General features: G+C 37.6%; 1 protein-coding gene across 2 annotated transcripts; it reads left to right on the top strand.

The window, feature by feature from the left end:
* The first annotated feature begins 1,668 nt into the window (after window positions 1-1,668).
* Window positions 1,669-16,165, top strand: LOC140138883 (vesicle-associated membrane protein 3-like). 2 transcript variants are annotated; one of them, XM_072160662.1, is made up of 7 exons: window positions 1,669-1,839; window positions 7,074-7,167; window positions 8,123-8,226; window positions 9,515-9,615; window positions 10,085-10,164; window positions 11,294-11,345; window positions 15,068-16,165. In XM_072160662.1, the coding sequence occupies exons 2-7, from the start codon at window positions 7,102-7,104 to the stop codon at window positions 15,094-15,096; spliced, it is 432 nt and encodes a 143-aa protein (XP_072016763.1). In that variant the 5' UTR covers window positions 1,669-1,839; window positions 7,074-7,101; the 3' UTR covers window positions 15,097-16,165. The 2 variants fall into 2 exon arrangements, with proteins under 2 accessions (XP_072016763.1, XP_072016764.1); XM_072160663.1 differs by having other exon boundaries at window positions 1,669-1,843.
* Window positions 16,166-16,443: the final 278 nt, after the last annotated feature.

Genomic DNA, 16,443 nt, shown 5'->3' with positions numbered 1-16,443 from the left:
TTCTTTCCATATTCTGCGTGGGTGCTATCATAGTCTTGCTCTTGAGGTCAAGACACAAAGTGAAAGTGTATGTGTATACGCACATAATTATACACCGTTTTCATGGGACCATTTGAAATCTTACTTCCCTTTCAGTTTTTGAAATGTTTGCGTTCTACGTGTACATATAGGCCTATAGAACTATTTATGCATGAGTATATAAATACAAAATCGCAATAATTATTTATATTGACTCCATAGGCCTATGCAAAATGCAAATAAACGCGTCATCTTCTTGTACACGTTTATGAATAAATTAAAATCAAATTTCTACTTGTAGAATTTAAATTCTTCTTTTAGGCCTACATTCTATTGTACATTTCCAATATTCTATTGATAAAGAAACGTTTAACAGACGTCAGCACAATATGTTTTGAGAAAGTTGCAGGCGAATGTTTTATACACGTCGCGAAATAACGTTCATTTTATAACGTTCACAACACGTCCTGTGAACTTACAAATAAAACGAAATTAAAGCTTCAACATTATAACCAAATCGCAACGTTTTAAATACGTTTTAAACACGTTTTGGAAGACGAAGACGTAAAAGACCTAACCAGAACCTAACAAAAACGTTTTGTAAACGTTTTGTGTTTGCTGGGTGATATACCAAAAAAAGGCTGAAAATGCTACCCATATTTGCGGCACGTCCCCGTATGGTCATTTGTACTGAGTACTCCCCAGGGTTAAGAAGCCATTTAGAACTAGAAATTCGCGATTTCGAGGTCGCTGTGGCGTGTTTTGGCTCTCACCCAAAGATTCTATTTTACAAAAGGTCATGTTCTCACCCAGTGACCCCATATTTTTTACATTTTGCTCTCACCGAATGCCAACTGAAAATCATGCTCTCACCCAATGACCCCGTATTTTTTTACATTTTGCTCTCACGAATGCCCCTTAGTGCAAAAGTGCCAGCCCTACACCTATATCCATTTCATATTGATAAGAATTAAGTAAAAGTTCAAAACCTCATTTGAGCATTATCCTTTCATTCATGTTAATCAACCATTAACCCGGGACCCGTGAAGACAACTCATGCTGAAGGACTGATGATCATTCTGGTAGTAGACGTATAGGCCTATAGAGATTGAAAGAGCTGTAGAGTGGAACCCCGGGGAGATATTGGTATGCGTCATGTGCCTGTAATCATGTCAATAGACCCCCTTTTTTGAGGCAAATCTGCCACCAAGACCCCTTTTTTTATCAGCTTATACCGCTTTTTTCAAATCTACCACACAATTACCCCCTTTTTTATATCAGCTTTCATCACCAATGATCTGCAAATTTTTCGCGCGCCTCACGCATTTTTAACAAAGTTTACATTTTTGCAGCCATTTAGGCCTAGGCCTATACCTGCAAAATTGCTAATTTTTTAACATTTCATGCCCATGATGCTCAATTTTTAACATTTCACCACTGAATTTCTTGGAACCCAATGACCCCCCCTTTTGCTTGCCCCCCCCCCCCCCTCCCCTCTTCGGCTCGCCAAAAATTTCTTTCCCCCAACCAGGCCTCCCACCAGGGCTCATAATTATTGCACAGTCCCTAATATAAATATCTCAATTCAGGTAAAACTTATAATACAGCAACACTTTTATTTTGTGAATAGCGCCATCAACGGTATGTTTTGATCCTTACAGAAAATAAATGGACGTGGAACTGAAGTTCACGCATTTATAAGCTTACCACTTACATATACAAAATGCTCATGATTTTGTAGGCTACGAGTACGAATTTGAAACACCTTGAAGAAAAAGTCCGGTCACATCGCTGTTGTATTTCGCCACATAATCTGCATTGGTAGGTGTGCATATTCTGCGTTTTTAGTGTCGTACTATTAGGCTACGCTGACTTTCGTATTCGGCGAGGAGGACGATTTCGACCTCTGGTTTGTTTACAAACAGAGAGGTAGACAAAAGACCGTTCCGCTTGTCCAAACACTCAAGTCAGAAGGATGGTCCACAATAGCGTGATTCACGTAAACATGAATAGGGATTAAAAAGGTGTCACGTAGAACCATGTTCTTCTATTGTCCAATTTGCCATCAAGATTTCATATGGAAACAGTTCAGACCCAGAACAGGATCATGTCAGAAATTAATATTTTGTTCTGGGTCTGATTATTCGGACTATTCTGCGTTGTGTTTTCATCTTTTCTTTAGTAAAGACTTTAGTTTACATGATTGAATCATGGAATGAGATTTGCCATTTGGATTGATGATCAGTGTTCGAAATATGCCTCAAAAAGTTACAGGCCAGGCGGCCCTGTAACTCTGAAAAGTTACAGGCCCGGGTGAAAAGTTACCGGCCAAAACTGTTTAGAGCTTTGAAACGGGAAATTATATGCTGATGCTGGGACACATATCAACATATTTCCGTCAAGTTACACAAGTTCAATATCCAACTAACACAAAACGTTTTTAAAACGTTTTAAACAGGTTATATTTTGGGTTTTGGTAAAAGCGTTTTTTACATTAAATGTCGGGTTATATAAAGTTCATGAAAAGCGATTTAAAAGCGTTTAGTATGAAAACATACTACAGTATTTTCAAAATGTTTAAAAATGTTATTGGAAATATTTTTTGCAAACAAGTTATCAAAAAATGTTTATGAATGTTATGAAAAGGTTTTATACCCTTTATAACCCAACACATTTTAAATATTTTCTGGCAACCTATTCTAACCTTTTGCGAATGATGTTGAAAACGTTTTGTGTTTGCTGGGTAGTGATGTCTTAAACCAAGGAATTATTTGGCATGCATATTTAAAATGAACTGTATAATTATAATTCTGAATAGGTACTTTAGGACGTGTTACCCTGTGTAAAGATAGTCACTTGTGCTGAGCATGAAATTGGTCACTTATCGCTCACTGTTCAAAATGTAACATCTACACCAATTACAGTCCCGAAACTGTCTACTTTTTAGCCGACCTCAATTCGAAACATTTAGTGATAGTTAAAAAATGCGATCCCCAACCCTTTGGTTACCTTTGGACGAATTTTTCGTATTTTCCGCGGAGTCTCCGTGTCTGAAATTCCCCGGTACAAACATCTAAAATGTCGCAATTATCAGTTCTCGGTGATGATACTATATCCGCATCGCTGTGTTCATACATGAATATGCATATCTCTGACCCCTGTAAGGTCAAAAACGTGGCGTTGATTTCAACCAATCCGATCCACCGTTTAATAAGCAGCTTGATACTGACGTCATATCTGAGGTGACCAGGAGGCAGGAGCTACCATTTTGGTAAACTGAACTCGACTCGTGCGTTCTTTTGGTTCACATAAATCGTACAAAATTTTCAATAACGGGTAATAGTATGATTTCAATTTTTTATGAATGAAGTTACTTGTAGTTTTGAGGAATGACAAAGTTGTTTTTGAAAACTTAGATGTTTGTTTCAACTGATGATGTAGGATCGCAAGGTGAGTGAATTCGTGAAGAGATTTGCTTGTTTGAGTGATAGTAGGATACGGGATGTAGGCTAGTCCTCTGTGTTTGACCGGCTCCGACGTCTCAATTCACAACGTCTCAATTCGTACCTGCTTACCAGACAGCAATACTGCGTATTGCTGTATGGAACCAGATATAAGGACGTGTCTACTACGGGTAGTTTTACCCCAGTTCCCGGGAACTTGTCCCATGCAGCTGTAAGTTTTGGGAGTCTGAACTAAAGTGGCAACTGAAACAAATCTTTAAACATGGGTCCCGATTTGAGAAAAAAAATCCCTTAACATTGGTCCTGATTTGAGAAAATTTGGTCAAAAACTGTCTAATCAGCCGTTTTGAGGTAAAAAAAAGATCAAACATGGGTCCAGATTGGAGAAATAAGATGGTCAAAAACGGTGAATCAGCCATTTTTTTAGGTTTAAAAATCCGTATAAATACTGGTAGGAGTTTCAGAGTTCCATCGGCACACCCTGTCAAATGTCAAAATGTAATTCAGGTAAGCCCCTCCATCGTTAACTACTTACATAATTAAGTTATGATCAATATTTCTGATGTCAGAGACTGTAGCGTCCAACTCAGGCTGTTCAAAACGGGCATCTCGTTACTATGACGAAATACGTTGGTACTAATTCAAATTTTCAAAATGCACAGAATAAAACTTAGGCTGGTAGAAGCGGTGGTTAAACCGTTGAAATGTTTCTGGCAAGACCGGGACTGAATTGTTTCGGGTTGAAACTTCGTAACTGATTTAATAAATAATGACAGATAGGCGATACATTATTCACGAATCATGAAAAACTAAAACTTTGAGCTTTAAAAGTTACCGGCCAGCCTGGCCGGCAACTCACCGCTAGTCAGGAAAGTTACCGGCCAGGCCAAAAAGTTACAGGCCAATGGCCGGCTGACCGGCCCTATTTCGAACGCTGTTGATGATGCGTGGGGGGGCTGTGCAATTATGCAGCTATACTAGTCTCAGCCCCGGAGTGGTGAATTCTCAAAATGGTCTGCCAAAAATTGCTTTTGCCCTCTGACTGTGCCAAAAATCTTTGCCTACCCCCCCCCCCCCCCCTGATATCAGTTTCACCACCCTGCACCCCAGCTAGGGACAGGCATAAAAATTTCTCAGAAACAATTTGACACCAAAACCAATCTTCTACTTTATTGCTAAGTGAAATTATGATGAAATTACTGTCGGAACATTAGGCCATATTTTCTGATAAGACTTACCATAGGAGTGCATCATGAGGGACTTTTTGTGCCCCCTGTCAATTTCTTGTTTTCATTGTAATTTAACCTAATTTTTGTTGAATATTATGTAAATATCATTTTCAACATATCTGTGAAATTTTGTATGAAAATTCAAATTAAAGTGGTAAAAATTTTTGTGCTAATTTTGGTCAAATTTTGCCATTTTTTGGCCATTTTGAGCCCATTTTAGCCAAAAACCATGATTTTTACCAAGTGATAACCAAAAAGTGCATTATCCCAGGAAATAAGTAAACTGGAATTGTTATGTGAAAAGGGTGAAAGTTTTTGTCAATCCATACGTTTCCCTTTTGTCAGAAGATGAATTTTGGGTAAAAATTGACTCTTTTCCCAAAAATGCCCATTTTTGACCCATTTTTTGACCAACATGATGATTTTTCCGAGGGCATAACTTTCGGAAAAAAATATTAAAAAGTGAAGTCAATGTTGCATTCTGGTTCCTAAAGCATTGAATCTGTTGTCAATGCAAACTAGAGCATATCTGAAGAAGATTAATTTTGGTTTTATTCAGTGGCACAGATTTAGGGCCTTTTTATTATCAAGTAAATAAATAGCACTCTCGCTCAGATGTGCCTGTCCCTACCCCAGCAGGGCCAGGGGTACACAACTACACATTACACGAGAATTTGCACACGATAGTTATTTACATCATTTACAGCCTACCTCTAATTCAATGGGGGTTTCTGCAAAATGTAGCTTAATTTGCAATTATGCTGTACTAAAGGGCTGTAATGAGGGGAGCGTGGCTGAGCGGTAGTCCTGCCAGCAAGACTTCAGTCTTTATCATAAACATAATGACATCTAATGCCAAGTTACAGTTTAATACTGGAACTAGGCTGAGTGGTTAAGGCATTAGACTGTGAATCCAAGGGTTGAGGGTTCGAAATCTGAGTAAGTCCGCTTGAGCTTGGCTGTCTCTTTGTGTCCTTGAGCAAGGCACGTCACTCTACTTGCTTCAGTGCTTTGGAGGGCATTTTAAGCCGTCGGTCCCATGTACATGTAAACTAACATTAATGCAGTGTGCATGTTAAAGAACGTCACAGGCTCTTTGAAAAGAATACACTCATCTACTCTAGGTTCCAGATTAAAAAATAAGTACAGCTTGTCTGTACGCAGTGTGATAATACATGTACTCAAATATATGAGGTAGGCACTAATATAAGGAAGAAGAAGGGCAGTTCCGTCAACCAAAGAAAAAGTCAAAATTTGAAACATGTTTTTATCTGATATCTCAGTAATTTGACATTGCAGATAGTGCAAACTATTCTTTTTCTGAATCCCCATTTGCTGCCAATTTCAAGAAAATCGGAGCAAGTTTATTTTTTACGCTTTTTAAATATGAAAATTTACCTCTTTTGCGGCCTTCTACTCCCCAAACTGCCATCATTAACCACCTTGTTTAAAGTCGTCTCTTTCAAACAAATAAAGTTTGCATATTTTGGAAGTTGATACCTGACTTTCTCTGCATGAAGGGTCTTGCTGAAATTGCATCCCTGTTTCGTATTTTAAAGAAACGATGTCATTTCATTGTTGCGGACGCACAAAGTACAAATTGAAATATTTCAATATGTCCACAATGAAAAAAATGTATGTACGCAACGAAGAACATCATTGAGAAATTTTGACCAAAAAGACTCTTGATTTTTTTCTTTGCTGGTTTTCTTTAGCTTTGTCCCTCTTGCAAACAAAACTCTACCAGTTTCCATCAAAGATCTGAACACTACAGAGCAATAATTGTAATTGAAACACATACATGACAAGTAACTCAAAAAGTTCACTTTCTGTGAATATGTCAGCAACGGAGGTGATTATGTGACCTCATGCCAAATTTCTGAGAATGGGATTAGAATTGAATTTTCAGGTTTTACACTTCTATCAGAGATATTTCAAAAAGTTCAAAATACAAAACCTCAATAATTTAGAAGTTCTGGGTCCTCAAAGTCTTCTGAATGTACCGCAAACTAAGGAACTGCCCATTTACAATCCTATATTTTATAAGAAACCGAAAATTGAAAATGTCCAACTTCAGACTGATTTTGCTTGATCACACCACAATTGACCACTTTGATGAATAGCCTGTTGTCAAACCACTTTCAGCGTTACGTAATCTAATTGTGACTCGCATGTATATTAACGTCCTTGTATATAATTCTAAAACTAAACATTTCTGAATTACTAGCACAGTTGCATGTACTGCCGCTTCACTGTGTGCACATTCGTAGCCAGTGCCATGCCTGACTAGTCTACATGTACATCTACACAAATGACAACTCCTGAATGAGGAATGAATATAAACTGTTTTCTTTGATTTCAGGAGAAGCTAATGTTGGTAGCATTGCATCATGCCTCCCAAATTTAAGCGTCATATGAAAGACCAAGATGTCTTGGCTGCACAGGCACATGAGAGAGTAAGTTATATATGCACACCACTACCCTCTAAATGTGATTTCAGTGAAATTGCACTTTATCACTACATGTATCATGCACTCTTTGTTTTTGTGGGGGGGGGGGGCACTTGAGAAAGTATTGTGCATATTTATGCACAACCAACAACAACAAAACATTAATTTAAATGGGGTATTTTGGGGCAATTGTATAACTTGTAATGATGCATTTAAAAAGGCTCAGTGTTTTCAAGAATATATAATTTCTGAATTTAATAAACACACACAAAAAAAGAAAGTCCTCACTCATAGTGACCCATGATAAATCTAAACCTGGTCATATTATGACAATTTGATTGCTATGGTCATGTACAGAAATGTTTTAGCTCTAATTTGATACCATATTTGCTCTGAATTACATAGATTTATACCAATAAATGAAATTTGGTGCATTTTTAAAAGTTGCAAATTAACAGGACCCGAAACAGTCACTAGATAATATTGATTGCACCAATCAGGATGATCTATCGCATCTGTTTCCAAGAAATTTTGGGTTAATAATCATGCACATCTCAAATGAATAACCCATGCTCTATCTGTATGCACTTGGGATAGTTTGCAATTTTATGTGATTGTTTTGATTTGCATTCACACCAAATATCAAATATCAATCTTTTCAATTTAGAGCACTTGGTAGCCAATGTGGAATCAAATTTGAGCTAACAAGATTCTGTATACAAACATATCAATCAAATATAGGTTTAGATTTATGACAAATCAGTGGAATGAGAACATGTTTTGTGCTGTGTTTATATTAGGGTGCTAGTTTATCAAGACATAAATTGTAAAATTAATTGAGTCCAAAGAGGGTCTAAATATTACTTTAGGGGCATGATGTAGGTGGTGATGTTAAAATTTTGTTGAGGAATAACTGAAAAAGGGAATATTCTAAATTTACATATATTTGTGACTTTTCTAGGTTAATCTTCTTGGTGAATACCATGATGACGAAGATGGTGATGAAGATGATTTCTTTCTCAACCAAAGTCCAGTAAGTCGACAAGGAGATGGAAAAATTCAAAAGTAAGAACAATATTAGAGCTGGGAGAGTGAATGACTGCCATTGTGGAGGATATTGTGAAAAAGTTTAACATTTTGCCCTCAGAACTGATAATTTCCCCTGGGGAATTGCCCAAAGGGAAATTCTTAGCTCCAAGTAACTGATCAATGTACATTCACTATAACCTCATTCATTAAACTGTCATGTGTCCATGGACCCAAGCGTGTGTCCCTTACAGGCCAACTGTATCGAATGTATGGAGCTTATATAAACCATATACATGTAACTAAGGCGTTTTGGGTCAAGCTGGGAGAAAAAAATCCCAGGTCGACCAAAAATAGCGTATCGCACACGATAGACCACCTAAGTTATTGTAAATCGGTTTCTCCCAGGTCGACCGTAAATTTTGGGTTACCACATTCGGCCCATAACGCCAGGATTTTTAGCCAGGTCGACCCATGACAAGCATGCAAAATAGCCTACATACATGCGTGCCCCGACCATGGCGATATACATGTGATGAGTATAACCATTGTACGGCATTCATTCATAACTTTGTGCAAGCGCCGTGTGACTTTTTTTTACGATATCAGTTTCAGTGTCTTGACTTGGCATCTAACTTAATTCAGTCATGGGCCTACTCTCATTCTCGTATTTATTTAATAGAGTAGGCCCTATTCTTGTTTTAGTTTGCAAAATACAGAGGCAGATATAATCCCGGGATATAATGTAGTCATACTTCCAAGTTTTCTACTTTCTTGAATTTGCGTCAACGTGTAGGCCTAAACTCGCTTAAGCTTACATCCAAGTTCGCATGGACGGTACTACGACTCGATGTTTCAGACTTGTGAGAAAAAAGGAAAGAGGTCACAAATAGGATCAAATAAAATGTCCAACAAAGAATCACCCTGCCTAAGTGCCGGACATAGGCTAGGCCTACATGTTTTAAACTTTATTATTATCCACCACGTAATGGAGTGCCAATTTCTATTAGCCTAAGCTGTCTTTCTATCAACAAACGTGGAATCTCCCAGCTTGACCAATTTGGCGTAACTAAGCCTGTCCAAATGTCAAAAGCTGAAACTCACACATACAATGTTGATGGGTGTACAGGTAAACAAGCAAATAAACATGTAGTAATGTGTGTACTGATTGATTGGTTGATTGATTGGATTACGGTACTAACAAATGAATCAAGATATTTGGTCAGAAATTATGATTGAGCTTGTGAATTATTCTGTTGCTTGCTTTTATTTGATTAATTGACTTTTAACTGATTGGTTGATTGATTGATTGATTGATTGATTTCAGGGTACAAAGACAGGTAGATGAAGTTGTAGATATTATGAAAGACAACGTTGATAAGGTGCTTGATAGAGGAGAAAAACTGGAGGATCTACAAGAAAAATCAGGTAAGCCTAGAGTCATCAAAACTATTAAAGACCAACATTGACTTAAACCTAATGGAAATTCAGTGTGTTTCCATTGATATTCTCTTACTTAGCAGTAATGGATTTGTCCATCAGAAAGATCATGAGGCTGACATGACCCACAACTACTGTGGGACGGAAATCCTGGTACAAACATGAAATGCAAGTCTACCAGAAGGGTATACATTTGACTCACCTAATCACCCAGAACACAGATCAAATATGTGTATGGTCCTGTAAAGCCACCCCCTCAAGATGTGGAAGGTAGTTGGTCTGCTAAAGCCCCCCCTCAATATGTGAAAGTTAATTGGCCCTAGTCAGGATAATTTGAAAAAATTAATTTTGAAAACAGGGGCTGTGCAATAGTTATGAGCCCCTAGGGGGTAAAAACTGGAACATGTACTACAGCTTTGATACAACAACAACTTGTTTCTTTGTTTTATAATTGCAGATGAATTAGTTTACAGTGCTTCCATGTTTAGGGTCAGTGCTAAAGGCTTAAGATCACATTTCTGGTGGCAAGAATGCAAGGTAAGCCCACATTAATCCAGATTTTTAGATTCACTTTTCTGAGAAATTAGAAAGCAATAGAACAAGTTACTGACATCGCTGCAAAGCCTACAAATCATCAAAATATTGTAAGAATATTTATATATTGTCATTTCTTACACATGTACATGTTTGCTGTGATAGCTTTTGATGCCTTTTGGCTATCATTAAATAGATGGTCAGCTGCAACTTTCCACTCTCCTGGTAACTCTTTATCTCAATTGAAATCTTTCCTATATTAGTCCAAACACCCTAGACAGGTTTCATTAACAGATTGAAAATTCTTGACAGCCCGATTGCATATGAATAACTGAAAAAATCATGCATAGACATAAATTTTTTGTATTGTAACTTGTCTATGTATATTGTTTTATTGAATTTGATTGTCAAACCCTATTGTGAAACACAGAAAACATTTCAGAAAGCATTGTTATTTCATGAGCTCATCAGATATCAAACATTGAAACAGGGCCATTGTAATTGGGCTAATCCATTTAAATTCCACACTCCCCCTGTGGAAGAGTTTGAAAAGATTTTCCACAGGGGGAGTATGAATTTCAAATGGAATTAGTACATTGACCAACTCTATTGGAAACTCAACCTCCCTGTGAAATATTTGGATTGGATTTTTCTCAGAGGGTGTATGAAATTCAAATGATGCTGCCTAATGTGTTGATTGCATTTGAAATTCATACTTCCACTTCCACAGGATTTTACATGGAATAGCCCATTTCAGCTTACACTCAATCTGAAAGTTATGAGAGCAGACAGTGCTCACATTTTTGTGGAATGTGTATTGTGACCTGGGGGGGGGGGGGAGGTACATTCAACTTCAATTTTGGTAGAACTGATTTTCGGGGCAAAACAGGGGGTTGAAGAATTGAAATTAGGGCCAAATTATAGGCTGTGGAGCTAAAAAAATTCCATTTTTTTCTAAATTTGAGGCTCAAAGAACTGGAACAGAACCAAATGTAGGTCTTAAGGAACTGCTGGAGAGGCTGAAAGAGGGACCCTTGACCCGCACATACCTGTATTACCTTTACATGTGAGTACCCCCGGACTGTGATATGTTCCTAATCAATATGATAATTATGAATGTGTTTAATTTCAGATGAGATTAATATTGCTGGCTGTGGTACTCATAATTTTATTAGTTATATTCAGTAAGTATTATTAAGATGTTATTGTCATATTTGCATGGGTAAAATTGCCATATAAACATTTTGCTATTGAACTATGGTGTGGAATAAAGTTCTGGATCTGGAGCACTGCAGAATTAATTAATAAGGAAAGACAGAGGTAAAAAGACTTTATCGCGTCTGACATTACTGTCAATTGCGATCCTTGATTGGTTAATAGTGATGTAAGTAAAAGGAAGGCCGATTTATCTGGTGCCAATCGGAGAAAAGGAGTAGCAGAAAAATTACATACTTTTACAAAGAAAAAGCAACGTTCCTGGGCATTGTTGACATGGTGCCTTCAGCAAAGAAAGTGTCCTACTATAAAGACCTAACTTTTGAGATGGTTTGTATGTTTGAAGGTGCAAAATTAACAGTAAGGCTCCTGGTTAGGCCATGAAAAAAAAATTGTTTGCTTGCCCTCTATTGAATTTTAACAATAGGTCGGTTGGTCGGGATTTCTTCTTCTTTTTTTTTTCCATTATACTAGCAAACTCTACTGTTTGTATTAATTAAGGCTCAAAATATGAAAAATCAGACAATTTTGGTGTCAAAATGAATCAACTAACATTACAAAATAATTTAAATGTTGAACACAAGCTCAAAAATACATTTTTTTACATCTTCAGAATGCAAAAATTTGAAAAGGAAAAAAAAAGCTTTTTCAGGAATTTCCAAAAATAGGGTCGGTATTCTTTTGTACAGTAAATAGAAAGAAAAAAACCTTTTCTCTGATTTCCAGAATTAGGTCGGTCGGTTGAGGGCAAGCAAACATCTTTTTTTTTTGCCTTATACTGGGGCGTTCAACAAGTCATCATCACAAAACTTGTAAACAAACCATGCTCAAGTTTGATTGACAGATGTCAGATGCGATAAAGTCTTTTTATCTCTGTCTTTCTGGACAAACATTGCATACATGTTAAAAACAGGACTTTGACCAAAATTGAGGGTGCACTTTTTGTGAAATCTCACAATGCCCCTCTAAAATAAGCTCTGACATTGCAAACTGATGACAAAGAGGTGTCAGCAGTAAGGGTTTATAAATGTGATATGAGCTACAAACAGTTACAAATCTATACTCAGTGGCGTAGCCAGGATTTTGGAACCGGAGGGGCACAACTTGTAAATGTACCGACGGAAATATTTTTGCCGACAGAAGGATAATAGCCCGTAACAACATAAAAACACACAAATTTGATGTATAATTCACAATTTTTCATCATTTTTTTACAATGCTTCCCATTTTGTGTCACCCTGCCCCCCCACTGGCTACGCCACTGTCTATACTGCTGTGTCTGCATTCAGTGATGTCTCTTTTTGCAAACACAACCGTCTGTCTGTTTGTGTGTGTGCCAGCACTAAACCCTTACAGAATCTGCACCAAGTGAAATGCTCATTGATGTCGTTGCAAATTTGCTGTGTTCTGTCTTTTGCCAATTCTTACCTAGCTGGGGGGTTTACACCCCCCAGCTACAATTGTAGGTATTCTAATGCTAATTCAAAATGCTTTTTCTCCTACATGTTACACCCTACAGTTACGTAACTTGCACATATGTATCGGCTATGTCCAGTGCCCGTAGGGTCTAAACTGAATTGGAGTCAAAGGTCATTAAAGGGGCATTTCTGGTATATAACCAAATACCTTCAAAATGCTTCTCTTGCCACATATTAAATAGCACAATGACGTAATTTGCACATATGCATCGGCTATACCACACGCCTAAACTTGTTGACAGAATCGGGGTCAAAGGTCATTAAGGGGGTAAAATCTTACAATTGCATTATCTGAACATCTGTAAGGGGTATGGGGCTCAAACTCCGTGACAATAAATCTCATGACCAGGGAATATTTTATGGGGGTCAGGTCAAAGGTCATGCAGAGGTCAAATTTTAGAAATGCATTTCCTGGACATCTGTAAAGGGTACGGGCCTCAAAATTGGTGACAACAAACTTAATGATCAGGGGAACATGTTGGAACACTTTGCAGGGGTCAGATCAAAGGTTATCTGGGTCAAATCTTATAACTTCATTTTCTGAATAGCTGTAAGGGGTATCGGGCTCAAACTCAGTGACAACAGATCTCATGAACAGGGGAACATTTTGCAGGTGTCAGGTCAACGGTCATGTAGAGGTCAAATTTTCTAAATGCATTTTCTGGACATCTGTAAGGGGTACAGGGCTCAAACTCCGTAGCAACAAACTTACTGACCAGGGGAACATTTTGGAACATTGTGCAAGGGTCATGTCAAAGGTCATCTGGGGTCAAATCGTAGAATTTCATTTTCTGGATATCTGTAAGAGTGCACGGGCTGAAAGCAGGTGACAACAAACCTCAAGACCAGGGGAACATTATGGAACATCATGCAGGGGTCAGGTCAAAGGTCATCTGGGGTCAAATCTTATAATTACATTTTTTTACTTATGTAAGGAGTACAGGACTCAAACTCGGTGACAACAAACCTCATGACCAGGGGAGCATTTTTGGAACATTTTTTAGGGGTCAGATACCTCCACAACACCAACATGCCCCAGCTAGGTTTGTGGTCTATGACCACCATTTGCCAGTAGTTCTTCTTTCTTTCTGGCAACCAGCTTCTTCTCTTGCATGTTACATGCTACAGTGACGTCACTTGCACATATGCATCGTCTATAATATAGACGATGCATATGTGCAAGTGACTCTATATCATGTGATATAGACTCTATATCATGTGTCTATAGGGTGTTCACAGATTTGGGGTCAAAGGTCATTAAGGGGTCATTTCCGGTGCATAAGCAAAAAAACCCTTCAAAATGCCTCTAACATGTGACATTTTACGTGACTTGCCACGTTTCGCCCTAGCTCTGTTATGCTTTGACCGATTTTGACCATACTTAGTCACAAACACCACTGACCATGTGACTTGACTTTGGTCTGTGTCTATAGGGTGTTCACAGATAAGGGGTCAAAGGTCATTAAGGGGTCATTTCCGGTCTGAAAGCTAAAAATATTCAAAAAATCATTGTTTTTACAAATTACTTAGCAGAGTATTGTCATTAGCACACATGCATTGCTACCAACCAGGGTCTTTGGGGTGTCCACAGTTTTGGGGTCAAAGGTCATTAAGGGGTCGCTTCCGGTCAAAAACCAAAAATCATCAAATATATGTTCATTTTATTAAATCTCAAAAAGGAGCAAGACCAGAGTGACATAAACTTCATATATGCATTAGTGTTACCCGATGTATGCACGGTATTTTTATTTTTTGGTCAAAGGTCATTTAGATGTCATTTCCTGTTTTAAGGGCAATAAGTTCACGAATTTTTATCTCCATATCTAAGCATAGTAGATTTTTTAAATTTAAACTGTAACAATGCATTTTCTCGGTGTAGATGAGGTTTTTTTTTATATTGGGGTAAAAAGGTCATTAAGGAGGTCAAAACGTCAAATTTGCAAAAAAATGTTTAAAATTGGCCCAATCGAGCTCACATTCAACAGGAACGATTCTTACGACATTCTAAACATGTTAAAATAATTTATGACCCCAAATATCAATGTTTACTTTGGGGTCAAAAGGTCAAAATGTGGTTTGCAGATAGCTATTCGCTGTGTACCCAGATTCTATTGAATCTACATGTAGTTACTTATGGAGCTTGGGCAGAGCTTTGCACAGATACTGTAATGCATTTAATTATAATTTTCTTGTTTTGTTTTGTCTATTCACAGTTCCAATAATATTGAAGACACAAAACTAGTGGCAGGCAACTCTTATCGACAGCGAGTACTATCATTGTGCAATTTCTTTTGTATGACATCCAGAACCAGATAACTCACAGTAACAGGTGGATTTGATTTATATCTTTAATTGTTTAATTGAAAACATTATGATTTGCAAAAATGGATTTACCGAAGAGAAGAAAATGTCTTGCCACCATCAATCATACATCATCAGTGTGCCATTCAGTCTATTTACCAATCAACCCCACATGGTACCTGACACTCAGCATGGTGCATTACCTGACACTCAGCATGCTCAGTTATGCACAGCGTCTAATGGCAGAAAATTGGCTGCTTTCTGGGGGTTTCCATCACTTTTTAAAACTTTCTAAGTCAAATATTTCCTATGTAATATGAGTCAATAGTGAAAAAAACTAATTTCAGTGAAAAGAACACATCCAGGTCCTCTTTTCAATGAAATTAGTTTTTTTCACAAGTGATCATGCAATTCAAGAAAATTGCATGTTTTACAGTGAAATGTGTACAAAGGAATATGAGGCTATTCACCAAGATGATGTAACCTACCACAATAGTTTCTGTATGGGAAGGGCCTGATTTTGTAACTAGACTTTGGCAATAGAAAGAGCAGCCGATCTGCCAGCAGGGGGACAAAATGGGTTCTGATTACCGATCCTTCGGTCAACTCATTCGGGGGACGAGCATGGGGGCAAGAGCTCCAAGGGGGCCCTCCTCCCCCTGGTTACTACGCCTGTGGTGGCCCCTTAAAAAAATAATAATTATAAAACATGCACAGTTGGTAGACCAGGTAGGGTTCAGTCGATCTCTGTGCAATTACTGGGGTTGTGGCATGACCTATTTATGACATTTAGTTAGTAATTTTCAGTTATTTCTATTATTATTTAGCAGTAATTCCTGAGTGTGTCATTCATAAATTTAAAATCTGCAGAGAAAAAAAAATACAATCATGCTGTACATTCATATAATTCAGATTTAAATTAACATTATACGACACCACCCAGAATTTCTGTGAAAATATTTTGAAATTACTTCCATGGGAGGAAGGAAAGTCACAAAATACCCATGATTCTGTGATTGTATTCAATCTAGGATAGCAGGCATACACAGGTGATGATTGCAACCTGCTATTGCTATGGTAGGTTTTTTAATCAGATTTATTACGTCACTTCGCCAGCGAATAGTCAAATATCCAGACAATATTAATTGTGATATGGCCTTGATTTCACCTTCTGAATCTCATTATGAAAAAATAATATGTATATATTTTTTACAAATATAATGTTATTATGTTTTATTTGGCCCTAGAATGGCAGAACATCCCAACTAGAAATGTTGGTTCTTGTTGC

The sequence above is a fragment of the Amphiura filiformis genome, chromosome 18, assembly GCF_039555335.1.
Source record: "Amphiura filiformis chromosome 18, Afil_fr2py, whole genome shotgun sequence".
Classification (NCBI taxonomy): domain Eukaryota; kingdom Metazoa; phylum Echinodermata; class Ophiuroidea; order Amphilepidida; family Amphiuridae; genus Amphiura; species Amphiura filiformis.
Note: the sequence above shows the minus strand (reverse complement) of the source record. Positions and strands in the feature narration are given on the sequence as shown.

Bases quoted from the DNA above. Each gene is read 5' to 3' on its own strand.
- LOC140138883 (XM_072160662.1), top strand. From the start codon at position 7,102: ATGCCTCCCAAATTTAAGCGTCATATGAAAGACCAAGATGTCTTGGCT. The intron at 8,227-9,514 runs GTAAGAACAATA...GATTGATTTCAG, and splicing joins GGAGATGGAAAAATTCAAAA to GGTACAAAGACAGGTAGATG. The intron at 11,346-15,067 runs GTAAGTATTATT...GTCTATTCACAG, and splicing joins AATTTTATTAGTTATATTCA to TTCCAATAATATTGAAGACA.